Source organism: Pipistrellus hanaki (genome assembly GCF_964339955.1).
Source record: "Pipistrellus hanaki genome assembly, chromosome: 5".
Classification (NCBI taxonomy): domain Eukaryota; kingdom Metazoa; phylum Chordata; class Mammalia; order Chiroptera; family Vespertilionidae; genus Pipistrellus; species Pipistrellus hanaki.
The window spans coordinates 55461346-55487780 of NC_140507.1; the positions used below are offsets into that span (position 1 = coordinate 55461346).

The following is a 26435-nucleotide window of genomic DNA, read 5'->3' on the forward strand; positions in this document are numbered from 1 at the left end:
TGCTTCCAGATTTTTGAGATTATAAATACTAAGGCTGCTATGAACATTTATGTACAGTGTTTGTATGGACATATGCTTTGATTTTTCATGGGTAAAATAAGAGTAGAATGGCTGAGACATATGATAAGTGTTTATTTAGCTTGATAAGAAACTGCCACATACAAAATAATCACAAGGATGTAAAGTACAGCATAGAGAATATATACTTATTAATGTAAAAACTATGTATGGTGTCATGTAGGTACTAGACTTACAGAGGCAATCACTTTATAAATTACATAAATATCTAACCATTATGCAGTATACATAAAACTAACATATCAACTGTTTGTAATTGAAGCAAATCTTCTTTTTTATTTATTTTTTTAAATATATTTTTATTGATTTTTTTTACAGAGAGGAAGAGAGAGGGATAGAGAGTTAGAAACATCGATGAGAGAGAATCATCGATCAGCTGCCTCTTGCACACCCCCTATGGGGATGTGCCCGCAACCAAGGTACATGCCCTTGACCGGAATTGAACCCGGGACCTTTCAGTCCGCAGGCCGACGCTCTATCCACTGAGCCAAACCGGTTTTGGCAAAGCAAATCTTTAAAAAGAAAAAAGTATGGTGCCACATCCTCTAAGTAAAATTAAAAGTCTTTTAAAAAATGCAAAACAAAAAATGCCAAAAAAAAAAGGAAGAAACTCAAAATGGTTGTACCCATTATATATTCCTACCAATAGTATATGGGGGTTCTCACTTTCTCATATCCTGCCAACAGTTATAATAATGGTCAGTTATTTTTTATTTTTAAATTTTAGCCATTCTAATTAGTATATGTATACTAATTATATCAATGGAATCTTGCTGTGGTTTTAATTTTCATTTCCCTACTGATGGACTAATGATGTTGACCATGTTTCATGTGTTATTTGTCATTTGAATGCTTTCTTTGGTGAATAGACTATCGCATTTTGCACATATTTGAGCTATTTGTCCTTATCATTGATTATTTGTAAAATCTGGGCAAAAATCCTTGATCTGATATGTAATTTGAAAATATGTTGGTTATCATTTTTATTATTTTACTAATGCCTTTTAAAGATCAGAATTTCTTAATTTTGGTGAAGTCCGGTGTATTATTATTTTTTCTTTTTGGGTTACGCATTTTGTAGTTTAAGAAAACTTTACCTAACCTGAGGTTGCAAAGATTTCTCCTATGTTTTCTTCTGGAAATGTTACAGTTTTAAGTTTTTCACTTATGCCTAAGATACATTATGACTTAATTTTTGAACGTGATATGAAAGCTAGATTAAAATTTTCTTCTTTTCTTCCTTTTCTTGAATTAGTTATCATTACCAATGCAGTTAATTCCCTAGCGTACATTCAGGTTTCCATCTGGAATCATTTTCCTTCTTCTTGGAAGACTTCCTTTAACATTTCCTATAATGCAAGCAAGTCTGCTGATGGTGAATTCTTTTAGCTATTGTATGTCTTTATTTTCCTTTAATTTTTGGAAGACATTTTCACTGGGAAAAACTATAAGTTGAAAGACTCCTTTTTCCTCTTATTGCTCTAAAGACGTTGCTTTACTGTCTTCAAGCTTTCATTGTTTCCAGTGAGAAATCTGCTGACAATCTTACTTTTGTTTCTGTACATAACATGTCTTCTTTTCTCTGCTTTCAATTTTTTTGTATAAGTGGTTTAAAGGGATTTAATTATGATGTACCTTCATGTAGTTTATGTTTTGTGTTTAGATTTGAGTGTCTATGCTTTTATAATTTTCATCATTTAGAAAATAATATTCTTTTTTTACTCCCTCTCTCCTCCACTAGGGGTCTCCCATTGCTTGTATATTTAGCTGCCTGAACTTGTCCTCCAATGCAATGAGGCTCTTTTCATTTTTTCTGTCTTTTATTCTGTGTTCCATTTTGAAGAGCTTTTTGCTGTCTTGAAATTCACTAATATTTTATCAGCTAATCTAATCTGCTGTCAATTCCAGCCAGTGCATTTTGTTATCTCTGACTTTGTAGTTTGCAACTTTAGAAGTTTCATATGTCCTTTTATCTTTTTTGTATTTATTTTTTATATTCAGTCTTGCCTTTTGCTTCTTGAACATATGGAATAAAGTCATATCATTTTGAATTCCGTGCATAGTAAATCTGTCATGCTTGGTATTTATAGATTAGTTTTATTGATTGGTTGATTTTTCTCCTCAGTATGAATTGTATGTATCCCCCTGCTTCTTTGTATACCTGGCAATTTTTGATTGGATAAGAGACATTGTGTATTTTATTTTATTGTATCCTGGATATTTTTGTATTCCTAAAAATGTTGTTGAACTTTGTCTTGGATGTAACTGAGTTAGTTGGAATCCATTGGATCCTCTTGGGTCTTGTTTTGTGGTTTTGTTAAGCCAGATAAAATAGATTTTATTTTGGGTAACTTTTCCTCATTGTTGGGCAAAATTTCCTTAATACTGTATCAAATATCCTGTGAATTATAAAGTTATCAGCTGTAGCTGTTAGTAATGAACACTAACCCTGGCCTTGTGTGATATCAGGGTACTGTTTCCACTAACCTTTCAGATGGTTCCTTTACATAGTTTCCTCACATTCATGTGCTGATCAATACTCAGCTGAATATTTGAAGGGTGACCCAGGGGTCCTCAAACTTTTTAAATTGGGGCCAGATCACGGTCCCTCAGAGAGCTGGAGGGCCTGACTATATGAACTACTAATTCCTACTGTAACACCTCAGCTGCGCTCACTGCCCAAAAAACCTGGCGGGCCGGATCAGACTCCTCTGCGGGCTGCATGTGGCCCGCGGGCCATAGTTTGAAGACCCCTGTATCTCTGCCTGTGCCATTATCTACTCTTTGGTACTGAGCTCTATGAAATCTCACCTCCTTGTTTTTGTGTGTTATTTACTCCCAACAGTACCTCCTCAACTAAGACAGCTGGTCAGTTTCTGTCTCCATCCCTATGCTATGAGCTAAAAATTGTCGAGGTGGAAATCTGGAATGATTGTAGGACTGACTTTATTTGTGTCATCTCTCAGAATCATTGTCCCTTGTTGTCCACTGTCTAGAGAGCCTTTGTTTCTTATATTTTGTAGGGTGGTGTGTTTTGTTTTCTTTTTTAGTTGTTTCAGATGGAAAGATAAATTTGGTCCCCATTACTTCAAGCTGGCCAGAAGTAGATGGTCAACTAATTCCAATTAATTCTGATCATCCAGTGTTGCATGATCCTGTAGGTGATGCTCACAGGATTCCTATTGCTGAGTAGCCAGATTTACTTGTAAAAACATATTTTTATTGATTTCAGAGAGGAAGGGAGAGGGAGAGAGAGAAACATCTGTGATGAGAGAGAATCATTGATCCACTGCTTCCTGCATGCCCCGGACATATGCCATTCACCAGAATCCAACCCGGGACCCTTCAGTCCACAGGCTGACGCACTATCCACTGAGCCAAACCAGCTAGGGCCCTGCCCTGATTTACTTTTGAAAGAATAATTCCAGTTGTCATAAGGACAATAGATTGTATGTATGGAGGATATGCTGAGACATAAGGAATGTTACCTTACTATTTTTTTCCCCTGTATATAATTAAAATTCTGTTTCAAAATTTTTTTCATTAAATACCAATGGCTCTATGAAAGATGTGGATGGTGATATCATCTTTTAAATTGAGTTATCTAGGGCAGGCCCTAGTTATTTGAGTTGCACTTGTCCATCACCATTCTAGGGATGACTTACATTAGTACAAGTAAATTTGAGTTGCCTATTAGAAATCTAAGTAGACATGGTAAGTAGATAATTGGAGATGATGAGAAAGAAATTGACAGATGATTCTGAAATTCAACACACGGACCAGACAAAGAGTTATAAATTCAGATACCTTTATCTTATTGGTTGTTCTTGGACCCATACAACTGGAATAGCTCTCCAATGGGTGGATATGGATAAAGAGAAGAAATCTAAAGCAATAAAAAATAATTGACTTTTATTGACGTGTGTTGCTGAGAATTCATCACACCACAGTTAGTAGTCACAAGTAATACTCTTTTGATTGGAAAGAAAGAAAATAGAGCAGTTGCACAAGTAACAAAATTATTATTTACTATTTTTGTGAACTTCAAGTGATCACTCATCACTTATTAAACATTATTTATCATCAATGAAGCTTATATGTATTAAAATTTTTAATTATTTTATGTTCTTTAAATTTGCATTTTACTCATTGTATTATCAGCAAGCAGCAGAGAGATAGTTGGCTATCAGGCATATGGTGTGAATAAGTATTTATTGACTGAATCAATAAATTAATGCAATAATGAATACTGAGTAAGTTCAGCTGAATAAGTACTGAACTAGTGGCAAAAACTGAGGTGCCACAAGTTAATTAGGGCCCTTGATGAATTACTTTACTCCTTGTCATCTGTATCATCTGTAAAATTAGCAAGTTTCAAAGGTAGCTCTGGGATCTGGCATTTCATGATGCCCTGATTGCTCATGCTAACAAATTTCCTCATAAAGTGTTACATTTAAAATATTTCTTTGCTAACGTATATCCTAAAGGATTTTGGTAATATTGTGTATGAAATCCAAAATTGAATATGCTATGACCAAAATCAATCTAAAGTTGCTTTGTATTTGTGACTTTATAATTTAGCCACATTTATAGAAACCAGGTATGGGTTTCTATTTTGCTATTATAAATGCATAAAAATAAAGGCATATTATTCATGAATGAAATATATGTTACCACCATATACTTGCCGTCTATTATTTTCAAGAACACCTGCATTAACATCTCTCTGAAACAAACTTAGAGAATGAATCATAGTTCTATTTAATTTATTAAACATCTATGTTATTCCGGGCAGGTACTAGATTGGATTTAAAGAGAATAATACTTTCTTCCCTTGAGAAACACTTCATCAAGTAATGGAAGTAGAACAATATATAACTTACAACCAAATTAATTTCATTAGTTACTGCTATTCATGTACAATGAATCTCCAGAATATTTATGCAAAAGTAGTTTGTTGACAGTAGCATTGTTAGAACTGGGGGTTAGGAGGTTTCTGTATACATTGAGGTTGCAGAGCAAACATACTTTGACTTACGCTTTATATTTATTTAGAATAGCTTCTATGTGTGTGGTGGGGAATTAGGCACTTCATGAAAATCAAGTGGCTAAAGCCTTGCAGAAATAAAGAGGGAAAAATAAAACCTTGCATTTTTAATTATTTCACTTCTTTCACATTTTATTGAAATATATGCCAGAAATCATAGTAGTCTTATACTTAGTATTTATAATACTTATAATCATTAAAAACCCTGAAAAAAAATAATTGAGAACCCGAAAAGTAAAGTGACTAGCCCACAGTCACATGCTAGTGATTGTTGAATTGACCTAGAATTGGTACTAGGTACATTATCAAAAATGGATCATAAATAAATGACAGTGAGGAAAAGGGCTAAAAATCAATTTTTATGCTTATTTGTTAATTATTAGTATGCATATTATATATTTACTATTTTCTTTCTTATTTGGTAGTTATAAGCCATTTCTTCCCATCTCTCTGTAAGACATACACACATATTTCATCATAGTTGTCCATTCCAATACATCAACTTAAGACTTCTCTAAGAGTGATGAAGGCCACCTAGGCTATTGGTTTTATCACCCAGCAGATATCCTGTTCCACAGGGACCTTATCCCAGGTGAGTCAGGGTCCCATACCTCTACTACTGGCCATAGGTGAGATGTGAAAGGGAAGTTTTAATTTTATGGAGAAATGCTCCATAACATATGTCTGAAACTAATTTTTTTGCATTTTTCAGAAATGAATTCAGAACTTTTATTTCTAATAGTTGGTTTCTAACAAGGAAATACAGTCTACACATAAATGAAATATAAAATTTATATAAAATATGATATCATGCTGCTATTTGTTTAGCCCATTATATTCCACACTAAACACTTTATCTAATTTAATTCCCACTTTCAGACTTAATTCTCATAACAACCTTGAGAGGACTGTATTATTATCAGCATTCTACAGATGCATCAACAGGAGTTGCAAGTGGATAAGTAAATTGCCCAAGGTCACACCACAAGTGGAGTGGTGGGAATCTGAGCCCCACCATTCTGGCAAATTTACTATTGACCAGTCATAATTCTATATTCAGTAATGACACTCCAGCGCCATTCCGGATCATTTTCTCCTGGATCCAAGAAAGTGCATATGTGGAAAAAAGAAATTTGATTTTACTTCGGGCTCTTGTGAGCGCGCTTGTTTTCCTACCCTTTATCATTTATCTAATAATCTAACAATAAGGGACAAGAATTCTGAAATTCTTCTATGGTATGTGGGTTTACATTTTTTTTGTTTTTAAAATAGCTTAAGAAGTAGCAATAGAGAGAGATAAAAATAAAGAGAGAAAGGATATGTTAGAGCTGCTGTAATAAATTAGACACAACCCGTCTGTGATCTTTCTCATGCATGCATGAGATTTGCATTCATGAAAACTAAGATTAATTTTCAGGCTGTCTTCCTAAAGGAGCTCTAGGAAATGTAGCCTTAAGATTTATAACTCCAGACTCCTTGGAGGGCCAATATTACCATATAATGAGGTATTGTTAAAAAGGAGCCTTAAGTAAATGACAGAGAGGGAAAGCCCTGAAACTTGGGCAATAGCAGGTTTCCTGGAAATGTAGTCTCATCCAACCAAGGTCAATGGGCCTATTTGTTCAAGTAGGAAAATCCCATGTGTCCACAGCTACTTTACACAACTAGAATATATATACCCAAGGATAAAATGTCATTTCATTTCTTTATTTGTTACTGACAGAGGGAAGGAGGGAGAAAGAATTGAATAGTGGAGTTGGGGCTGTTGTACCATGATTTCTGTGAGATTCCATGATCCCCAAAGACCATCAGGAAGCCAATTCGATGCAATTAACAAGAGAGCCTCTTCCATGCTAGCATGGGCTCTGTCCCACACAAGCCGACAGCATGGCGGAAGAGCGAGCGAATTTCACCAAGCCCCGGGGTTTTATACTCTGGTGGTGATATCACTGCTTAGGATAACTCCGCCCTGCCCCACAGTGGAGTCAGGAGTTTATCCTTGCCCCACCCTGCCCTCTCAGGGCAAGAATAGAAGTCAGACACAAGCATGGAATGGCTTGAAGTAGCTACATCACATTTAAATAAGGCTCTTTGGAAATACAGGAAAAAGAATTACGAACCTATGCCTGGATTATAAATTTGCTAAATATACATTTGCTTAGGTTACAAAATGTTTAATATTTTTAAATGTATGCCAATAAGGAATGTATTGAGTTTCTCACAAAAACACAACTTTCTATTTTCTCATACTAAAACCCTAGCAAACACACACACACACACACACACACACACACACACACACACACAATGAAGGTCTTAGAATTGTTAATCGTATTCCAGAATTTAGTAAAAAACCTAGCCTGAACCTTCCTTGACAAATGTCTTAAGAAACATATGGTCCCTAAAGTACTTTCAATAGACTGGAAGATTAAAAATGTTAATGAAAACATCCTATCATACAGCACATTTTAAATGGTTGGTCTCTAATGTGTGGTCTGTCTTAAGTATGCCTCCAATCTTAAATTAAATCCATAGAAGAAAGCAATATAACACTAATACAAAATGTGGTTGAAAGCTACTTGATAGATTTTTCTAGTAGCTACAGACTGTGGTTGGTCAATATGACCATATCTCCAGAGTGACCTTCTAAGATCGTAATTTGATAAACATTGCAAAAATTAATACTTTTTTATAAAACTACGAGTGACCCAGTGCACAAAGTTCATGCACATTAAAAGGGAATTAATCACAGGAAATATTTTAGTATTGCTATTTGCCCTTTCTCTTGTCAGAGATGAAAGAAAATTAGTAAAATGTATGTGAAAATCTCCCTCCTCTCAGAGGACCTAGAGTCAAGTCTCTACCCACCCAGGTGCACCTCAAAATGGCACGAGACCAGACCCGGCCAGCCACACTCCCATTGGACTAGATCAAGACCCAGCTGGCCCCACCTCTGTCAAGCCCTGCTGGGTGAGGGGTTGCAGCCTCAAGCACCAGGGCGGGGTACATGGCCTGAGGTCCCCCAGCCCAGGCCTGGAGAGGGGGCATGCCTTGAGGTCCCCATCAAGCCCTATAGGCAGGGGCACAGCCTGAGGTCCCACATCAAGCCCTGCATGGCAGCGGGTGCAGCCCAGTGCCACGGTGGGGGACAGGGCCTGAGGTCCTTTGGTCTGGAACTGGGGTGAGCAGCCAGAGGTCCCCATCTAGCTCTGCCAGACAGGGTAAATGGTCAGAGTTCTCTTGTCAAGCCCTGTCGGGAGGGAGTTGTGGACTGAGGTCCCCCAGCCTGGCTCTGGGGCAGAGGAACCCGACCTGAGGTTCCCTGGCCTGGTAGCTGGGTGGGGTGTGTGGCTTGAGGTCCCCTGTCAAGCCCCAGCAGGTGGGAGCACAGCCGCAGGTCCCTGCTGATTGCTCATTAAGGCTCGTTACAGGAACCTGGCCTCCACTGTGAATGCAGCCATCTTGTGTTATGAGATCCCCGTGTTTGCTGTGCACACAGCCATCTTTGTGTTATGGGATCCCCACCTCTACTGTGGGTGCAGCCATCTTGTTATAGTGTGACAGTCAATTTGCATATTGCCTCTTTATTAGATAGGATATAAGGAATCCCAAAGAAGATTTTTTTTCCCCATCAGTGTCTAAAAAGAAAAAGATTGGATAATTTGGAAAAATTAGTAGTTTATTTACAGTAGGTGTGAGCAAAGTATATAGAAAATACAAGAGATAGTTCAATACGCCCTGGCCAGGAAGTGTAATGGGTGGTTACCACTCACAGGCTTGAAGATAAGGAGTACAAACATTTTTCCAGAGCCCCAAAACAGAGAGGGCTTTGTGGAAAGGAATACCTGACAAATGCTGAAACCTCTATTTGAAGATAGAGCCAGCCTCTGGTGATGTCTCAGGCATGGGATAATGACTCTGATTTCATGATCCTCCATTTCTATCATCTCCTGGGACTCTCTGCATTGGTGGGAAAAATTGGAAGTCAGAGAACAAAAGAGCCTGAGATGAGACCCATCCAGGTGTGTCTCCTGGGCACATGGCAGCATGGAGTGGGACGTGGATCTGAAGGGACAAATGGAAGATGACCATCACACCTGTGATTATAACTCAGATGAACATAAGATGTCTTTAATTATTGCTGACACTCTGAGATTCCCAGACACATAAAAAAAAGTCTTTAAAATGAGTAAAATGTTAAGCATTTACAGGCAAAACAGTCAAATAATTAATCAGGAGTGGGTCTTTATATTTTATTTTTTGCAAAATAATTTTTTAAGGAAACTGATGGAAGATTTTCCTTTGAGGACTGTTGATTAAGAACATGATTGTGAGATAAATTATATATCTGACAAGAATTTTTTTACATGGATCAGTAAAACACATACAAGAAGTTCTGTAAAGTATGTGTATATTCTTAGACTACTAGAGGAGTAGTGGACTTCGTGTTTTAAATGCAAACATAGTCATATAGAACACAATTGTGGGAACCAATGAAAATTCTCGTGTTACACTCATATAAGAGTTCGACTGTTGTACACTAAACGCTTATGCTGATCTGACTCTGTGTACTGTTAGGGGAAACAGGAGTAGTCAGTACACCTTTTCATACAAGACACTGAACCGAAACCATCACCTTCTGTATTTTGGTAGCCATTCGGTGCTCCTTATTTTCTGTCTTTCCATAACTGGAAAATGTGTGAATTAAATCATTGGGGCCTTTACATTGGTACTCTGGTAATTTAGCCAGTGATCCCTTTCCTGTATTCTTTCTTTTTTCATCCAAATAAGACTCATTTTGAAACATTTTCAGTACTGAAGTATGCAAACTTCTTTAAAAACACACACAAACATTTCCTTTTGTTCTCATGCTAGCAATTGTAATTACTAACTATGTCAGAATGACTTGTCATTCATCAATAGACAGTCTTTCTTGAGAAATGTACACATCAAGGGCGTGTTTTTGTGCAGCTTTTTTATGGATGGAAGAGAGATTTCCACAGCATGATTTTCATATTCTTTGTTTCCTAACCAACACAGTTGTTTGGGTTAAATACAATTAAGCTTTTATTCATTTTCATTAGCAAGAATAGCAAGGTTTTTCATTAAATTGGATATTTGACCATGATATATTTGTTTTTAAGAGAATTCATTGTTTTCAGAAAATTCTATATAGCACAAAATCTATAATAACAAAAGTGTAAAATGCTAATTAGACAGAACATCCTTCCTTTTGGACAAAGCCACAGTGGGCAAGGGCCATGGTAGAGGCGGCAGAGGCCCCTGGCTGCAGCAGCAGCAGGTGGAGGCTGGGGCTGAGGTCCTTGTATGAATTTCGTGCATCAGGTCTCTAGTTTAATAACTGTGACAGTTATAAGTAAGTGCCCTCAATAAGTTTTCTTTAACTAGCATATCTGAGTTTAATAATCCCACTAGTCCTAGTTTATATTTACACAGTGCATTACTATTGGAAATATACCTTCTCAAAGTCTTTTGTCTTTATTTTTATACTGTTCTGTAAGATCTTTAGACCCGCCTTGCAAATTCAGCAAGTCAGGGCCAAAGAAGATAACTGATTTTCTTATGGCCCATAGTCATATAGCTGCAATTCTAACCCAAGTGTTGTAACCACAAGCCCTACAGTTTTCCTCCAATCCCACTGGACTGAATTCATTCAGTGCCTTTATGTTCCAGGTACTATACTGTCTTCGGAAAAATAAAAACAAATATTTTGCAGCTCTTTTGATCACATATAGAGGCCCAATGCATGAAATTCATGCAAGGGGCTTGACCCTCGTAGCCCTGGTTCATCTGGAAGGTCATCCAGAAGGACATCTGGTCTAATTAGCATATTATGTTTTTACTATTATAGATATCTATTCTTTGATGAGTAAGACTAATGTTGCCATTTTTATTTCCTTTAATTTTTAAAGTTGATATTTTACCAAAATCAGACTATAAAAAAACAAGTAAACGTATACCACACAAAGATTTTTTTTAAAAGGCTAGAATATTTCCTGGGGTCTGTCTGCTCCCTTCAATCCCAACATAATGAGGGACTGAAGGTAGTGATTGTGAATAGATTGGTGTGTTAATAACCAATATTTGATAAGCATATTTTTGCTCATTCAAAAATATATATGTACATATATAAACATATGATATATAGAGGTTCTGTATACTTGTTTTTAAAGAAATAAAATTGCCCTCTACACATTGTTCTTTAACTCCTTTTTTACCTTCATAATATATGGTGGATGGTTATTACCATTTGCCAATAGGTAAACATGTAACTTCATATTTGCACTATAATTTAGCATTATAATATCATATCCATATATAATAAAGAGGGAATATGCAAATTGACCATCACTCTGCCACAAAGATGGCTGCGCCCACAGTAGAGGTGGGGTTTCCTAAACAGGCTCCTTATTTCTCAGCTCACTGCTCCTCAGTGCTGCAGCAGAGTTGGGAGGCTCCTGCCACCGCTGCTGCACTCACCAGCCATGAGCCGGGCTTGGCTGAGTGGCTGCTCCCCCTGTGGGAGCACACTGACCACCAGGGGGCTGCTCCATAGCAACAGACATTCTGGTTGTTCCACCCTGTAAAGGTCACCTAGGGTTTTATTATATAGAGTAGTGGCCCGGTGCAGACTATTCAATCTGGAGTCTATGATTGTACACACTATGCGATAAGGGTTGACTTTTTCTTACATGTGAATAGCCAGTTGTCCAGAAGCATTTACTATATTAACTATCCTTTAAATATTGACTTGAAATAATAGTTTTATTATATGTGATTTTTTATATCTATTTCTGGATTCTTATTTTTTTTTTTTTTACTATGAACTTTACTGACCTTTTAGTCAATTACTATGCCAATACCATGTTAACTTAATCTCAGTGACTTTTAATATGGGCAATACCTCGCATAAGAAGATGTCCTTTTTATCACTGTTTTCTTGAATATTCTAAGGTATTTCTTTTTCTATGTTCTTTAAGATCCTTCTGTCTCTCTCCTTTCTACTTCAGAGAGGAAGAAATAGCCTCATTAGAGACTTTATTGGAACTACCTTCTACTTATATGTCAATTTGTAGAGGATTTATATCTTCCCATCAAAGAGTAGTGCTTTCATTTGTTCAGATCATGATTTATACTCCTCAATAATATTTCATAGTTTATATTTTAATAAGACTTTATGATTTCCTTGTGAAATGTGTTCCTAAACCTTTTTGTTTGTTTTTATTATTACATTTCTGGATATTTATTGCTAGAAGAGAGAAAGAAATTGATTTTGCAGTATTTCCATTAGGATAGACTAAACTGTTATAATAAATCCAAAAAATGTCATGGCTTGAAAGAAATACAAGTCTATCTCTCTCATGACAGTTTAGAGAGTATGTTCCAAATTGTCAAAGGGCTCTTCACAATGTGGTCATTCAAGGACTCAAGAGAATTCAGCTCTACTAACCTATTAAGTGGCTTCCTGGCTTGCTCTGATACTCACTATCCTAGCACAGAGCAATTCAAAAAGTGTGGAAGAAATTTTAGATTTATGGGGCAGGCAGGAAACTGATGATTGCTGGCTTTGTTCACATCTCACTGGAGGGAATTGAGTCATAGGCAACCTGTAACTGGAAGGGAGATAGAATGTGACTGGAAAGATTTCGGCCCAGTTACTATTTTGTCAGTACAGGAGAAGGGAGAAGGGATTTTAGAAAATTTGACAGACTCTGTCATAATATAATTATCCTATATCTAGTCCTAAACTGTAGTAGTTTTCTTTTTTAATTGGAGACTCTAGGAGTTCCCATAACAACATATTATCAATGAAAGAATATTGTTTCATTGCTTCTTTTAAAATATTTTTTCTACAATATAATTCTTTTTCTTGTTATTCTATTTGCTAGAAATTATGAGACAGTAATAATGGCAAGAACAAGCATTTCTAATAAAATTTCTTTAATTAACATAATCTTAGTATTTTTACGATTTAGAATAATATTTGTAATGGTTTTTAGAATATTGTCTTTATCACTCTAAGAGTTTTTCCTTCAATTCTTATTTCATTCAGAGCTTACATTCTAGCAAGACTACTGAGGTTTGTCAAATATTTTTTTGGCATTTAATTATAAGATTATAGTTTGCCCTTTCAAAGAATTATGTTGACAGAATTCCTGATAAGAAAATGACTGGAATAAGTCAGACTTAGTCTATTCCCTGTGCACATTTTGAATAAACTGCTGGTGTAGCAAAAATATATAAACTATTGTTTAGATAAAAGCAAATCTTTTTAAAGATTTTTTTTTTTTTTGTATCTGTTATCTCAAATAAGACTAAAACATTATTTTAATTTTTATAGCTTTTTGTGTAGTTACTACATTGGAAGTTTCATTTATGCAAGATTAGTAATATGAATTAGAAAAATATATGTTTCTATGGTCCAAGAATAGCATAAATCAAACTGGAACTGTTCTTTAAAAGTAAGATACGGCTCAGTTGTGAGATCATCATGCCCTTATCTTGTTAGAGCACACAGACTTCCATTGAGTTTTCCCATCTCTTCTTTGTTGTCTATCAAATTTTCCTTTTTATGTTGAATAAATTCTGGTAACTTTGATTTTGCCAGAATTTGATTCATTTCCTCCAGGTTTTCAAATTTGTTGCAAGAGCACTACATGTAGCTTTTATAATCTGTTTTTCTTGATCCCTTTTGTGTCTTCGGTTATGTATCCTTTCTCATTTCTTATATAATGTTGCTCTCTCTTTTCCTTAACAAACCTTATAGTATGTTCATCTATTCTGAAATTATATTAAAAAGATTTGCTATGGAAAATATTTCTTTATCCTTCCTATGTATATTCACTGAATGAGTTTTAGCTTTTATATTTTATAACTTTTACTATATTATTTTGAACTGTATTCTTTAATAACAAAGCCATTTACAGCTATAAATGCTTATCTGGCACTGGCCAGTTTGGCTCAGTGGATAGAGCTTTGGCCTGCAGTCTGAAGGGTTCCAGGTTTGATTCCAGTCAAGGGCATATGCCCGGGTTGCAGGCTGGATCCCCAGTAGGGGGTGATGATTCTCCCTCATCATTGATGTTTCTCTCTTTTTCTCCTCTCCTTCCCTTCCTCTCTGAAATCAATAAAAATATATTTTAAATAACTAAATAAAATAAATGCTTATCTGGATACAGCTTTTGCAGTGTTCCAAAGGTCTTATAGTATGCTCTTTTCTAGAGTTTCTGGCTATCATTTCTCAGAGAATATTCATTTCTTTAGAAGAAGCATTATCTAAAGATTTGGTAATTAATTTTCAGGTAACTAGTCACATTAGTCACATTTACCCTGGCCAGCATGCTCAGTGGTTAGAGCATAGGCTTACTTCCCAGAGAGTTGTGGGTTTGATTCCAGGTCAAGGGCAGGTATAATGGTTGCAGGTTCAATCCCTGGGCTGGTTGGAGTACTTGTGGAAGGCAACCAATTTCTCCTCTCTCTAAAAATCAATGAAAAAATACCCTCAGGTGAGGATTAGCAACAAAAAATTAGTCATATTTCAATCTGTATTCCTGATTTTATTTGCTCGATATCTACAGAAGTGCCTTATAAAATCCCTACTTAAATATTTTTGTTAAGGTATTATTTGAGGTCAAATAATCCTTAAATGTTTTATAGACATTAAAAAGAGTGTTTCAATTAATGGACATGGGATTTTTATATATCTATTAGTTAAGTTTTTATTGCATTGGTCATTTTTGCTATGTTCTTGTTTATTTTTTTGTTTATGTTTCATTGTTTTCAGAGACTTTCATCTATTATAAGCTTTAGTTACTCTAGGAAAAATAGTCTATTTTCTACTTAAAATTCTTCAGGTCACCCTCCAAATGAGCTCTCTCTCTCTTTCCGCCCCCCTCCCCCCCCCCCCAATACTCCTGACTTTTAGCCTGGGAGTAGGGTAGGGGGGAAAAGTGGAATATTCTGCAGAATAGCATCATATCAGTGCTCTGTGTGAGACTGTCTTATTCAATTTTCTTCACTCAGGAATATTTAGTTTTTCCCTTCAGTTTACATATAAAACCTGCTACAAGCTTCCTTACCGCCCTCTTCTGTTCAATGCTATAAAATATAGAGTATTCCTATGTAGATACAAAGCCAGTCATATTGTGTCTTCTTTAACACAAACCATTTTCTTTTAAAGGGACTATGCCACTTTCCTTAGATCATGACATTTAAAATATATTAAAACCATTTTTTTATTTGGTAATCATTGTATTTCTTGCTGTTAATAAAAATTCACCATGCTTAATGGAGATGAAACTTTAAAAGTAGTATTATATTATCAATAATAATCACAAAAAAACTGACACTTTCAGATACAATCATATCAAACCAAATTCTGAAACATCTTATAAATATTAGAAAGCAATTATAAAACCAAGTCTCTCTGTCTGCCTACTGTAAATGATCTGCTAGCCTCAGACTTTCCATGCAGACTTGTTAGAACTTTTCGGCTCCAACTTTTCTTGATCTACAAGGTCACTATCATTTGGATGCCAGTAAGTGATGTCAGAATCGGAGACAGCTTCTGCTTAATCTAAGGTAAAGAATTTACACTGATCATAATGAGGTATGACAGCCATATTTGACTAATCTACAAAGAAGAATATGTCATTGCAATAGTAATGGCACAAGCCACCCAATTAATTAATGGAAAATTGGACGGATTGCTTTGGAAGTTTTCCAAGAGATAAAGTGCTTCTGGCTCTTTGCTTCGAAGGCAAGGCAAACCTCTTTAACTTTCTTGGGTAGAGAAAATTTTGATTTTCTGTTCTTAAATTTTATATACCGAAATCTATTCCACAATAGAGGCAGAATTGCAGGACTGAGGAACTCAAATGTTTATGTGAAAACTATGAGTCTCGTAATTCATGATGATCATCATGACATTTTTTAAAAATATAATTTTTATTGATTTCAGAGAGGAAGGGAAAAAGATAGAAACATCAATGATGAGAGAAAAATGATTGATCAATTACCTTCTGCATGCCCCATACTGAGGACTGGGCCTGCAACCTGGGCATGTGCCCTGACCGGAATTGAACTGTGACCTCCTGGTTCATAGGTCAACACTCATCCACGGGCCACACTGGCCGGGCCATCGTGAAATGTGAGGGAGCTCTTCTGGTGTTTTCTCTCCCTGTAAATAACAATGGGAATATTATAATCTTGCAATCTATAAAATGTTTTCAGTTATAACTTGCTTGATGTGTACCACAGTCTCTGCTTCATAGTGAGGGAAATTTAAGTCCTCAAATGTCAAACAGCATATTCCTGCTAGAGCTAGTATGCTCCCACAGGCCTAATTGCAAGTCGGTCTCTTACTCTTGACACTGCCAACATAGCAACAGTGCACCTCTGTTCCTATATGGTAACTGGAATAGGGACAATAGGGAATGAAGCCATAGCAACCAATTTAACCTTTGCGTGAGCTCATTCATTTCTTTCAATGCCTCACCTAGTTTTAGGAGAAAATGGAAACAACAGATTTCACATTAAAAGATCCCTTGAAGTACTAAATAATCAAGCAGATGCTTCCTCCCCATTAGATTGGGCGGTGCTGGGGAAGAGTGTGGAATCATCTCCTAATTATAACCCTGTGCTGAACTCACTCACAGTTGTGGAGGGAGCCTTACCCTCCTTGTTCTATCTGAAAACAACACCACAAAGTCCTATTTGTTGTGAAAAATTAGGTCACCTGATGCCAAATTACATTTCCTACAGCACTTCTTAGTTCCAGCTGAGGCACCTTTCAATTCTAGTTCCTCTACCATGTCCTCAAATACCATTTTAATATAGAAAACATAGCAAAACACATGACAACGAAACTGTTCCCAAGGCCTATTAATATTGTGTGGCCTATTTACCTCTGTTCCATTGTGTCAAAATCCTGAATTTCACTGAGAAGGAAAGATGGATTGCTTTTGTTTCCTAGTCTCTAGAAGAGGAGTTGAGATGTCAGTTGAAAAGTACCTCTCTCCATCACCACGGGAAGCTAATCAAGGAAAAATGTCTGCGGGTAGTAGATACATTAATCTCCCCCTGGATCACGGGGCTGTTATGAGGTGTAACTAATCGTATCGTTGGGACTCATCTCGCTCTGTAATAACATGCTGCACAGTGACATGAGTGGCTGCAGGAGATGGATGTTGCATGTAAAGGAAAAAGTACTGTTCAGCGGGAATATCTATCTGCAAACCTGTGCCTGACACCGTGACAGTCTGCAGTGAATGCAGCTACCATGTTTCCACCACAACACGTTTGCCATATCCTGTCACCAGCGTGTTTCTGAAACTGTCCCAAGCCATCTTCACGGGGAGGTTTCAGATCCACAGGTTGTTACAACAACTTAGTTCCCAGAAATGACCTCTGTCAAGGGGTCTGCTCAAGTCCACTTTTTGTGCTGAGTCCAGATGCTCAGAAATTTCTATTTAAGAGCCTCCTAGAGTATTTCAGTGGCAAGGTTAATTCAGATCTTTCACAAATTCTCATTTCCAGAACAAGTTCCTCCCACATATCCTGGGCAGAAGGAAAGCACTGTGATCTCTTGCTACATGTTCAGTGCCAGTCACTTATCCACCGGCTGATAGTTGGAGGAATGGAAAGCATTAGGATGGACAAGTCAGAAGGTCTTATGGGCACAAATTCCATGACGGGCAGGAACAGAATATTTCTGGCCTTCCAAGGAAGGGTTGACACTCTTTAAGGTTCCTTCCTCCTTTAAAATTGCATGACTTTTTTAAAAGTTATTTATTCAAAACCTTTTTTATGCTTCTTATCTACAAAATTAGAAAATCTTTAAGAGGCAAACATTGGGGTTGTTAATTTTTAACTTAACTTTACATTTTAAATTTTAAAATAATTTTAAAGTATATTTAATTTAAACAATTAAATATTTTATGTTAAAAAAAAACAACCCTATAGATTATTTTATGTCAAAAAGGAAAATAACAGGAGAACCAATAAAATACATATTAGAGCCGAAACCAGTTTGGCTCAGTGTTTAGAGCATCATCTGGGGACTGAAAGATCCCAGGTTCGATTCCAGTCAAGGGCATGTACATTGGTTGCAGACATCCCCAGTAAGGGGTGTGCAGAAGGCAGCTGGTCGATGTTTCTCTCTCATCGATGTTTCTAGCTCTCTAGCCCTCTCCCTTCCTCTCTATAAAAAATCAATAAAATATATTTTTAAAAATAAAGTACATATTAGAAGAAGGAGTAAGATGTATGCAATATTTACTGACACCGAGAACCAGAATTTACTCAGAATTTCCTGGTAGCAAAAGCAAAAGGGAAAATAATGGACTGTATTTCTACTGTCTAATTTTATTTCAAAGGAACTGCATTCATTTTTTCTAAAGAAATAATCATTTTCTGGAAATAAATACTTCTAGACTGATATATACCCTGGTGTTAATTGAAACATTTTCAAAAGGGACACTGATACATGCTAGAGACACACAATTCAGTAAGAAACAAACCATCCTATATAAGCAGTTTGTACATCTATCAGAACAATGCCAAAAGTATTTTCATGACTGCCTTTGCTATGCTTTTCTTTTTCTCAGGGTGAAGACTAGTGCCATACATTTAATCAATGACTATAATTTTATTTTTCAGAATGAAAAATCCCCAGGACGATCTGCAAGTCGATCAAGTAATATCTCAAAAGTAGGTGAACTTTATTTATTTTCTTAATTGTTTATTGACGTCCATATTTACTCTATAATGCTTTACCTATAATTATTATCGGTGAACAATACAAGAATATGACTTGTGAATGGTTTTAACTATTTCAAGCTCTTACTGTGTTAAAAGGCATGATTTTACACAACAAAATGAGGTAAGCTATTTTTTCCTCTTCAGTGCTGTACACAAAAGATCATTTGCTACTTTCAGAGTGTCATACAAAGTATGTTTTTTCCCTCGTGTTTTAAGCACCATAGAGCTGCCACATACCCATGTTGAAACTATATCAACATTCATGGTATGATTTCCATGAATTCAATGTTTCAGGAGTTTGGGCTCAATGATGCTAGAACTTAACTATTCTTGTCACCAGGGCAAGTTTTATAAATTAATTTAAGACATTCGTTTGATCATATTTACTTTAGAGTAAAAGGATGAAAGAAAAAAAATAATACCTCCTAGACTTATCTATAAATCTGATCAAGACACAAAAGTGTTGAAGACATTTTGGCATGGAGAGATACTCCAGATTTTTATTTTGCCCGGGAAACAAAAATTAAGAGCCATTTTCTAAAATGAGACTCTATGCGATATATAGGCTTGCTGCTTTGGGAAGTAAAAAGTCATTTAGAGCCATTTATCAAATTGGAAATTTATGACTTCCAAAAATAAAATTCAGACAGAGGTGAATTTACCATGTATAAAACTTTTTATTACAGGACCCCTCACTTGACAGCACCCTTCTGCAGCCTTAAACTTAATTTTGTATATGTAATTTTTATGTTTTTCCTTCAAAAGGGACCCCAAAATAGTAATACACTTTAGGCACCATGGAACCTAGATCTACTTCCAATATAAGGACATTTTTTTTTTTTAAATTCTGGGTGGGTTTTGGCAAAAGGGACTTAATTGTCCATTGAAAAATAGCAGTAGCCAGACTATCAGCTATTTTCTTGAGCTTGTTTCCCAAGATCAGTCCTTCTGAGACAAGGCCAAGATAGTCAGGTGACACCTGCAAACACATTGAGTTAATTGGGGGCGGGATACGCCAGAGGACACGTAGAATCCTGAGTGTAGGAAACCCTAATATTTTTCATAGGCAGTAAGCATGCCTGTCCATTGCTCGATAGGGAGATTATATCTCTACTAGAGGCCCAGTGCATGACATTTGTGCACTCTGGTGGAGGGGTGGAGGGGTGGAGGAAAAGGGGGCAGGTCCTGCACTCTTTAGCAGTCCAAGAGCCCTTGGTCGGGAAGTGGGACGAAGCCAGTCAGACAATCTTAGCTCTGCCTTGGAAGCGGGCCGCTATGCTTGCCAGCCATCAGCCTAGCTTCTGGCTGAGCGGCGTTCCCCCTGTAGGAGCCCACTGACCATCAGGGGGCAGCTCCTGCATTGAGCATCTGCCCCCTGGTGGTCAGTGTGCATCATAGTAGCTGGTTATTACGCTGTTCAGTTGATTTTCATATTACTCTTTTATTATATGTTTATTATTTGGATGCTGCTATGCTAGCCACTATACAAAAATCCTTAAAAAGATATCCCAGAACAAAAGCAGTCAATGGTTCTTCTTGTAAGAGATGTATAAGAGACACATAGAAAGCCCTTACCAGATCAGCTCAGTGGATAGAGCATCTGCCTGCAGTCTGAAGGGTCCCAGGTTCGATTCCGGTCAAGGGCATGTACCTTGGTTGTGGGCACACCTTGGGGGTGTGCAGGAGGCAGCTGATGGATGTTTCTCTCCCATCGATGTTTATAACTCTTTATCCTTCTCCCTTCATCTCTGTAAAAATAAAATCAATAAAATATATTTTATAAAATTAGAGAGAGATATAGAGACTTGCAACTTACTACATGGTACTGAGCATGTCTGTTACACTCAAATCTAGGTACCTGTATAGATCTTTGAGAGGCAGTGTGGATCAGTGGTTAATGGTACTAACTCTGGAGGGAGAGGATCTGAGGGCATGTTGTTACTCACTTGGACTTTTGACTGATGTAACCCTGAGACCGTCACTTAACCTTCCTAAGACACAGTTGCCTCCAGTGTGACTTGAGAATGAGATCAGTCACCTGAAGGAGGTTTGAGGTGCTTGTAAATTAAAACAATACCTTTGAAATGTTTGTTGTTAGTCACACAGCTACAGAACATTGCCATCTTCTGAACTTGAATGTTAATGTTGACCTAGCAACATGAAAACAGTTCTGACAACTCCTTCCTCATATCAATTATTGTTTCCTTATCCAGGGGTGAAATTATATCTGCATTTCCAAACTGCAGTTTGAGTTTGACATAGTGCAGATGGTTTATAACATTTTAGACTTTTAATTTGTTCTATAAGAAGTAAAAAAAGCAAACAAACAAACAAACAAAAAACGTCAGGACTATGGTTTTTCTTTCTGTGAGTTCTTCCAGACTCTGCTATCTATTAATTGTGTCATTGTGTGGGAGGCAATTAATGATAAAAATACATGCTATTCAGAGAGAAATGAAAATCTCTCTTCTTAAACAGTCACTCTAATTGTATAATAGCAAAACCAACTACCTCACACCTGTAGGGACAAAAAGAATTCAGTGTGCATATTTTTTTTTCTTTAAACCAATATAACTTCCCTTTTTTATGTGTTCAGAATGACAGTCACAAATGCTAAATACATTGTTGATTCCTCACTACTTTTTTATGAATCATTAAGTGATGAATTGTTAAAAAAAAAAAAAACGTATAACTTATCAAGTATAAAATGGGAAAAAATCTAGCAATATAGTAGTCCTTTTATTTTAAAGTAGGGGAGAAGAAAACATTAACACGGAACAAAAATGTTCTGTCTCTAATTTTGTCAAAATAATATTTTACATAAAAAATAATTTTTATGTGAAATAAAAGATCATGAGCCTTTCAAGGATGCGATAATCATTATAACAGAGTAATTAAGAGCGTACTTTCCAGAGTAACTGCTCAGGAGGGTGAACTCCCTTAGTAACATTATCTGTAAAAGATGAATATACAACAATATCAATCTCTTGAAGAGGTGCTTAGAACACTGGCTCTGAGTATTAGCTATTCTTATTATGGGGCTCTTAATATTTATATTTCAGTAACAGTAAGTGCTCAGTAAGTCTTTTTGTAAGCAAGTAAATTTGAGACGTGGGTTATAAGTATTGTGTTCTGAGTGGAATAAGAAAAATTGAGACTTGACAGGGTTAAAATGTCAGTGATCTGACAGAATTTTATTGAACAAAATTGCATAGTCCTGCTTTCTTAAAAAGTACATATATAAAAATATTATATATAAATATATATGAGTTCAGTAGCAATATCATTCATATGTTATCTCTTATCTTTTATTAAGTTTGTTCCATCCCCTATTCTTTGATATGGGGAAGTCGTAGATAATATAGGGGACTCCATTCAGAATGGGATAGCAGAAATGCCCTCCACACTGTTGAGTTTTCTTCCCTACCTGTTTTTTGGTTGTTTTTTTTTTGCTGTTCCTTCTTGAATCAGCAGAACTTCTAATCACCAATACTTGTAGAATGTCTCCCATCATGCAGGAATCTTATTCCATACTGGAATTGATGGAGTAATGAAAAAAATGTTCCAAGTCCTCGGCAATCTTATAGTAAAGGAATTAAAAATATGACATATATATCTCCTATATAATAAAAGGCCAATATGCAAATTGTTCCTTCAACCAGGAGTTCAACCAGCGGGCAGGGCATCCAACCACCCATGTTCCCTCCCCTTGGCCAGGCTGGCCAGACCCAGGACCTCACCCATGCATGAGTTCATGCACCAGGTTTCTAATATATATATATATATATACTGAGTTGCCAGATTATTATGTGTTCAGAGATCATAATAATCTAGCCACTCAGAGTGTGTGTGTGTGTGTGTGTATTATATATCTTACCTAATAATAGACAAACATGTAAATTGAATGTACTTCCACTACGCCCACAGCCAATCAGGAGTTATATGCAAATTAACCCAACAAAGATGGTGGTTAATTTGCATACACAGGAGCTGAGTGACTGGGATGGGTGGGTGGAATGCCTGTGTCATCGCGATGGCGATGACGCAGGCATACCAACCCATCCCCAGTCTCTGAGGGCCTATGGACAATGGTTAGGGACAATCAGGAAGGCAGGCAGGCAAGTGGTTTGTAGCCAGCAGTCCTAGATTGTGAGAGAGATGTTCAACTGCCTGTTTAGGCCCAATCCTACTAGCCAGCAGTCAGACATCACTCGAGGGGTCCCAGATTGAAGAGGATGCAAGTTGGGCTGAGGGACACACACTCCCATGCAAGAATTTTGTGCACTGGGCCTCAAAGATATAATATATATGATATGACCTTCTATGCAGAAAAATATGACAGAGCAGCCTGAAATTATTAATTAAAATAAAAAAGACCTGCTGTCAGGTTGGTCCTTAGCTGGCATCTGAGAACTTAGAATTCAGGAGAAGAGAACCATCTTAATTGTTAACAGTGGTTCACTGTGCCTAAACTAGGCAAACTATGTGATTTATCCTTAATACCTGCTTTTCTAGAGGAGTTTAGAATTTGGTATATTCTTGGCGATAGGTACCTACATGACCAAACTCCAATGAAAACTTTAGTCATTGAGCCTCCAGTGAGTTTGACAATATCGCAGTTCACATTGTCACAATTCATTGCTGCAGAATTAAGTGCATCCTGTACAACGCCATGGGGGTAAACTTTTGGAAGGTTGGAAATTTTCTCTTGGTTTCCTCTGGACTTCATCCCACATGCCTTTTCCCTTTGCTGATTTTCCTTTGTGCCCTTTCATAGTTATAAGTCATGGCTCAGTGTATGACTATAAGTTCAATCTTATGAGCTGTCCTAGAAAATCACTGAACCTGGGCAGAGTTATGGGAACCCCTGGGGTATTAGTCAAAATAGTAGAGACAGAAGGCTAGGGGAGTTCAGAGAATGATCACTTCCATTTGGTGAAGACAGGATAACAACAGAGAACGTGTCTTGGAAGAGTAGTTTATAAACAAGGACTTGAAGAATGGATGTGACTTGTTCAACCTGCATGGCTCAGTGGTTGAGCATCAACCTATGAACTAGGAGGTCACCGTTCAATTCCCAGTCAGGGCACATGCCTGGGCTGTGGGCTCGATTCCTGGTGTGGGGCATGCAGGAGACAGCCAATCAATGATTCTCTCTTATCATTTATGTTTCTATCTCTCCCTCTCTGAAATTTACAAAAATGTATATGTATTTTTAAAAGAATATATGTGACTTGATCTTGGAAAGTACATTTAAAGGGATATAAGTATAAGGCATGGGAGCTAGAAATCATGGGCTATAAGAAGAAAGGTACCTAAAATAATTTTTAGGGGCCTTTAACATGGAGCTTTGTTAAAAGGATGGATTCTCTTTAGTCAGACAAGTATTATCTGGTTTGGAAACATAGAGATGGATAATAACCCATGAAGATCCTTGAGACTTTTTTTAGTATATATATATATATATATATATATATATATATATATATATATATATATATAAAACTTGAACATTGTTTTTGCTATTCAGGACTGTGTAAACATGATCGTGCTGTTGTGAATATGAAATATCCAAGCATGAGATAAATAACACAGTTGGATTATTCATGAACAAATGTTCTCCTTAGATTTTACCTCTGAATCTTTGTACCGTATATTATTCAACTACAATTACATTTTGAGTTTCATAGTCATTCCAACTTTTAATTTTGTATTAGTTTATATTTCTAGATTTCTTTAGGACATACACTGAGTGGCCAGTTTATTATGATCTCTAAATGCATAATAATCTAGCCACTCAGAGTACTTTTCTTGAGTGCCTCATTTATTTGATATCAAAGATATTATAAATCATGTACCTGATCAGTTTTCCCCTTTGCACTGGCTGATAGAAAGCTCAGGGCAAATAGATGGTTGATCTCCAGCAAAAGTCTAGAATATTTTTGGTACCCATCTGAGATACAAATACATGAGTGGCCAGATTATTATGCATTCAAATATCATAATAATCTGGTCACTCAGTATATAAAACAGACTGTGGATCTTGTGGGGTTTTTTTTTCTTATTTTGATAATATTTGGGTGCCTTGGATAAGTTAAAGTTGACTCAAAGCTACAGAGAAGCTATGTAGATTTAAAATAAAACAATGAATGTGCAATTGTCAAAATAACTTCAGTGTGAACATGGCAGCACTCATTTATCCATCACTTACATTTTTTCTTTTTGAAAAGCTGCTTTTGATATTAGTTCTTGTTGCTTTTTAACACACATATAACTCACAAATAGGTTCCTCAAGATGCAAAATTATCCAAATTTGGACTTTCTTTTATTTCTTCTTGGGTGAGGGATCATTACATTCAACTAGCAACAGTATATTATGTATTTCACAAGAAAAACCTTTCAAAAGCAAACTGTCAAAAAGGGAAAAAAGCCCTGTACTTTCTATTCAAATCAACAACTAGAATTTTCTTTTAAATAAAGAACTTTATGCTTTTTCTTCTATGTAGGAAGCGGCTCACAAAATCTAATCTACTTATAAAAAGAAATTCAAAAGCCACTATCTTAACAAAATGATATTTCATTTAGTTTTCATCATTTTCTATTAGATTCCCAGACTGCATTTACTTGACAGAGGTTCATCTAAATTATTCAATTGATCTAGAAATACTTTGTATAAAGTTAAGGTAAAGATAATGCATAGTGTATAAAATATTATTTCTAATGCTTTCTCTTCTTATCTTTGTACCCTAGTTTATTATTTAATAATAAATGGATATAGTTAATACAATTTATTCAGCCAACATTTTTGTAAGGATACACTATGGAGAAGGCATTATATGAACCATGGCATTTTAAGTAAATGGCTTTCTTGAATCAAACATATACTTTGATTTTTACTTCTGTAAATTTTCATTTCTTCACATTTTGCCAGACTTACCTTTAAGATTACAAATACTTTCCAACAAGGTCAAGGTGAAAGCGTTCCCCAAATGTGAAATGTACTGGGAATTCTGTCAGCATAACCTGAGCCAAGCATTTGCATCCCTGAACAGGTGTTTAATGTCCTGATTTATTGAGAGATCCATCTTGGTTTGCTTGTACAAGGGGCCTATAAATCAGCCATACCTTCAGACTACATACCTTCAGAGGGTAAACTTGATAGGTTGATGAAATAAAATGGGCTGGAGAGCTAGGAAACAACTGAAAATAAGGTGGACTAATTTGAGAACTTTCATGGAGCCTGAGTCCTGAGACCAAAGGTGAAAAAGAGCATAAATTCAATTGATTTAGTAAAGTTGTTGGGGCAAGATTAAGAAAGCCTGGGACTTCTTATATCCTGAGTGTTTGTTTTTTTCTTTATATATACTCAGGCCCAAAGTGATCTCATCTAGCCTCATGATTTTATATAGCATCACAAGCCAACAGCTCTCACATAGATATCTCTAGCCCACATTTCTACCAGGAATTTCAGACTCAAATATCCTACTCAAAATGTCCACATAAATGTGTAACAGGAATCTGTCTTAGG

The 26435-nt window shown here is 36.3% G+C and overlaps 1 protein-coding gene across 1 annotated transcript in view; it reads left to right on the forward strand.

The window, feature by feature from the left end:
- The window catches only part of MARCHF1 (membrane associated ring-CH-type finger 1), a 338533-nt gene that overhangs the window by 193030 nt on the left and 119068 nt on the right, over window positions 1-26435 (forward strand). Inside the window, 1 exon segment of the mRNA XM_084884380.1 lies at window positions 18806-18856. Within this exon segment, the coding sequence (XP_084740506.1) occupies window positions 18806-18856 (51 nt within the window).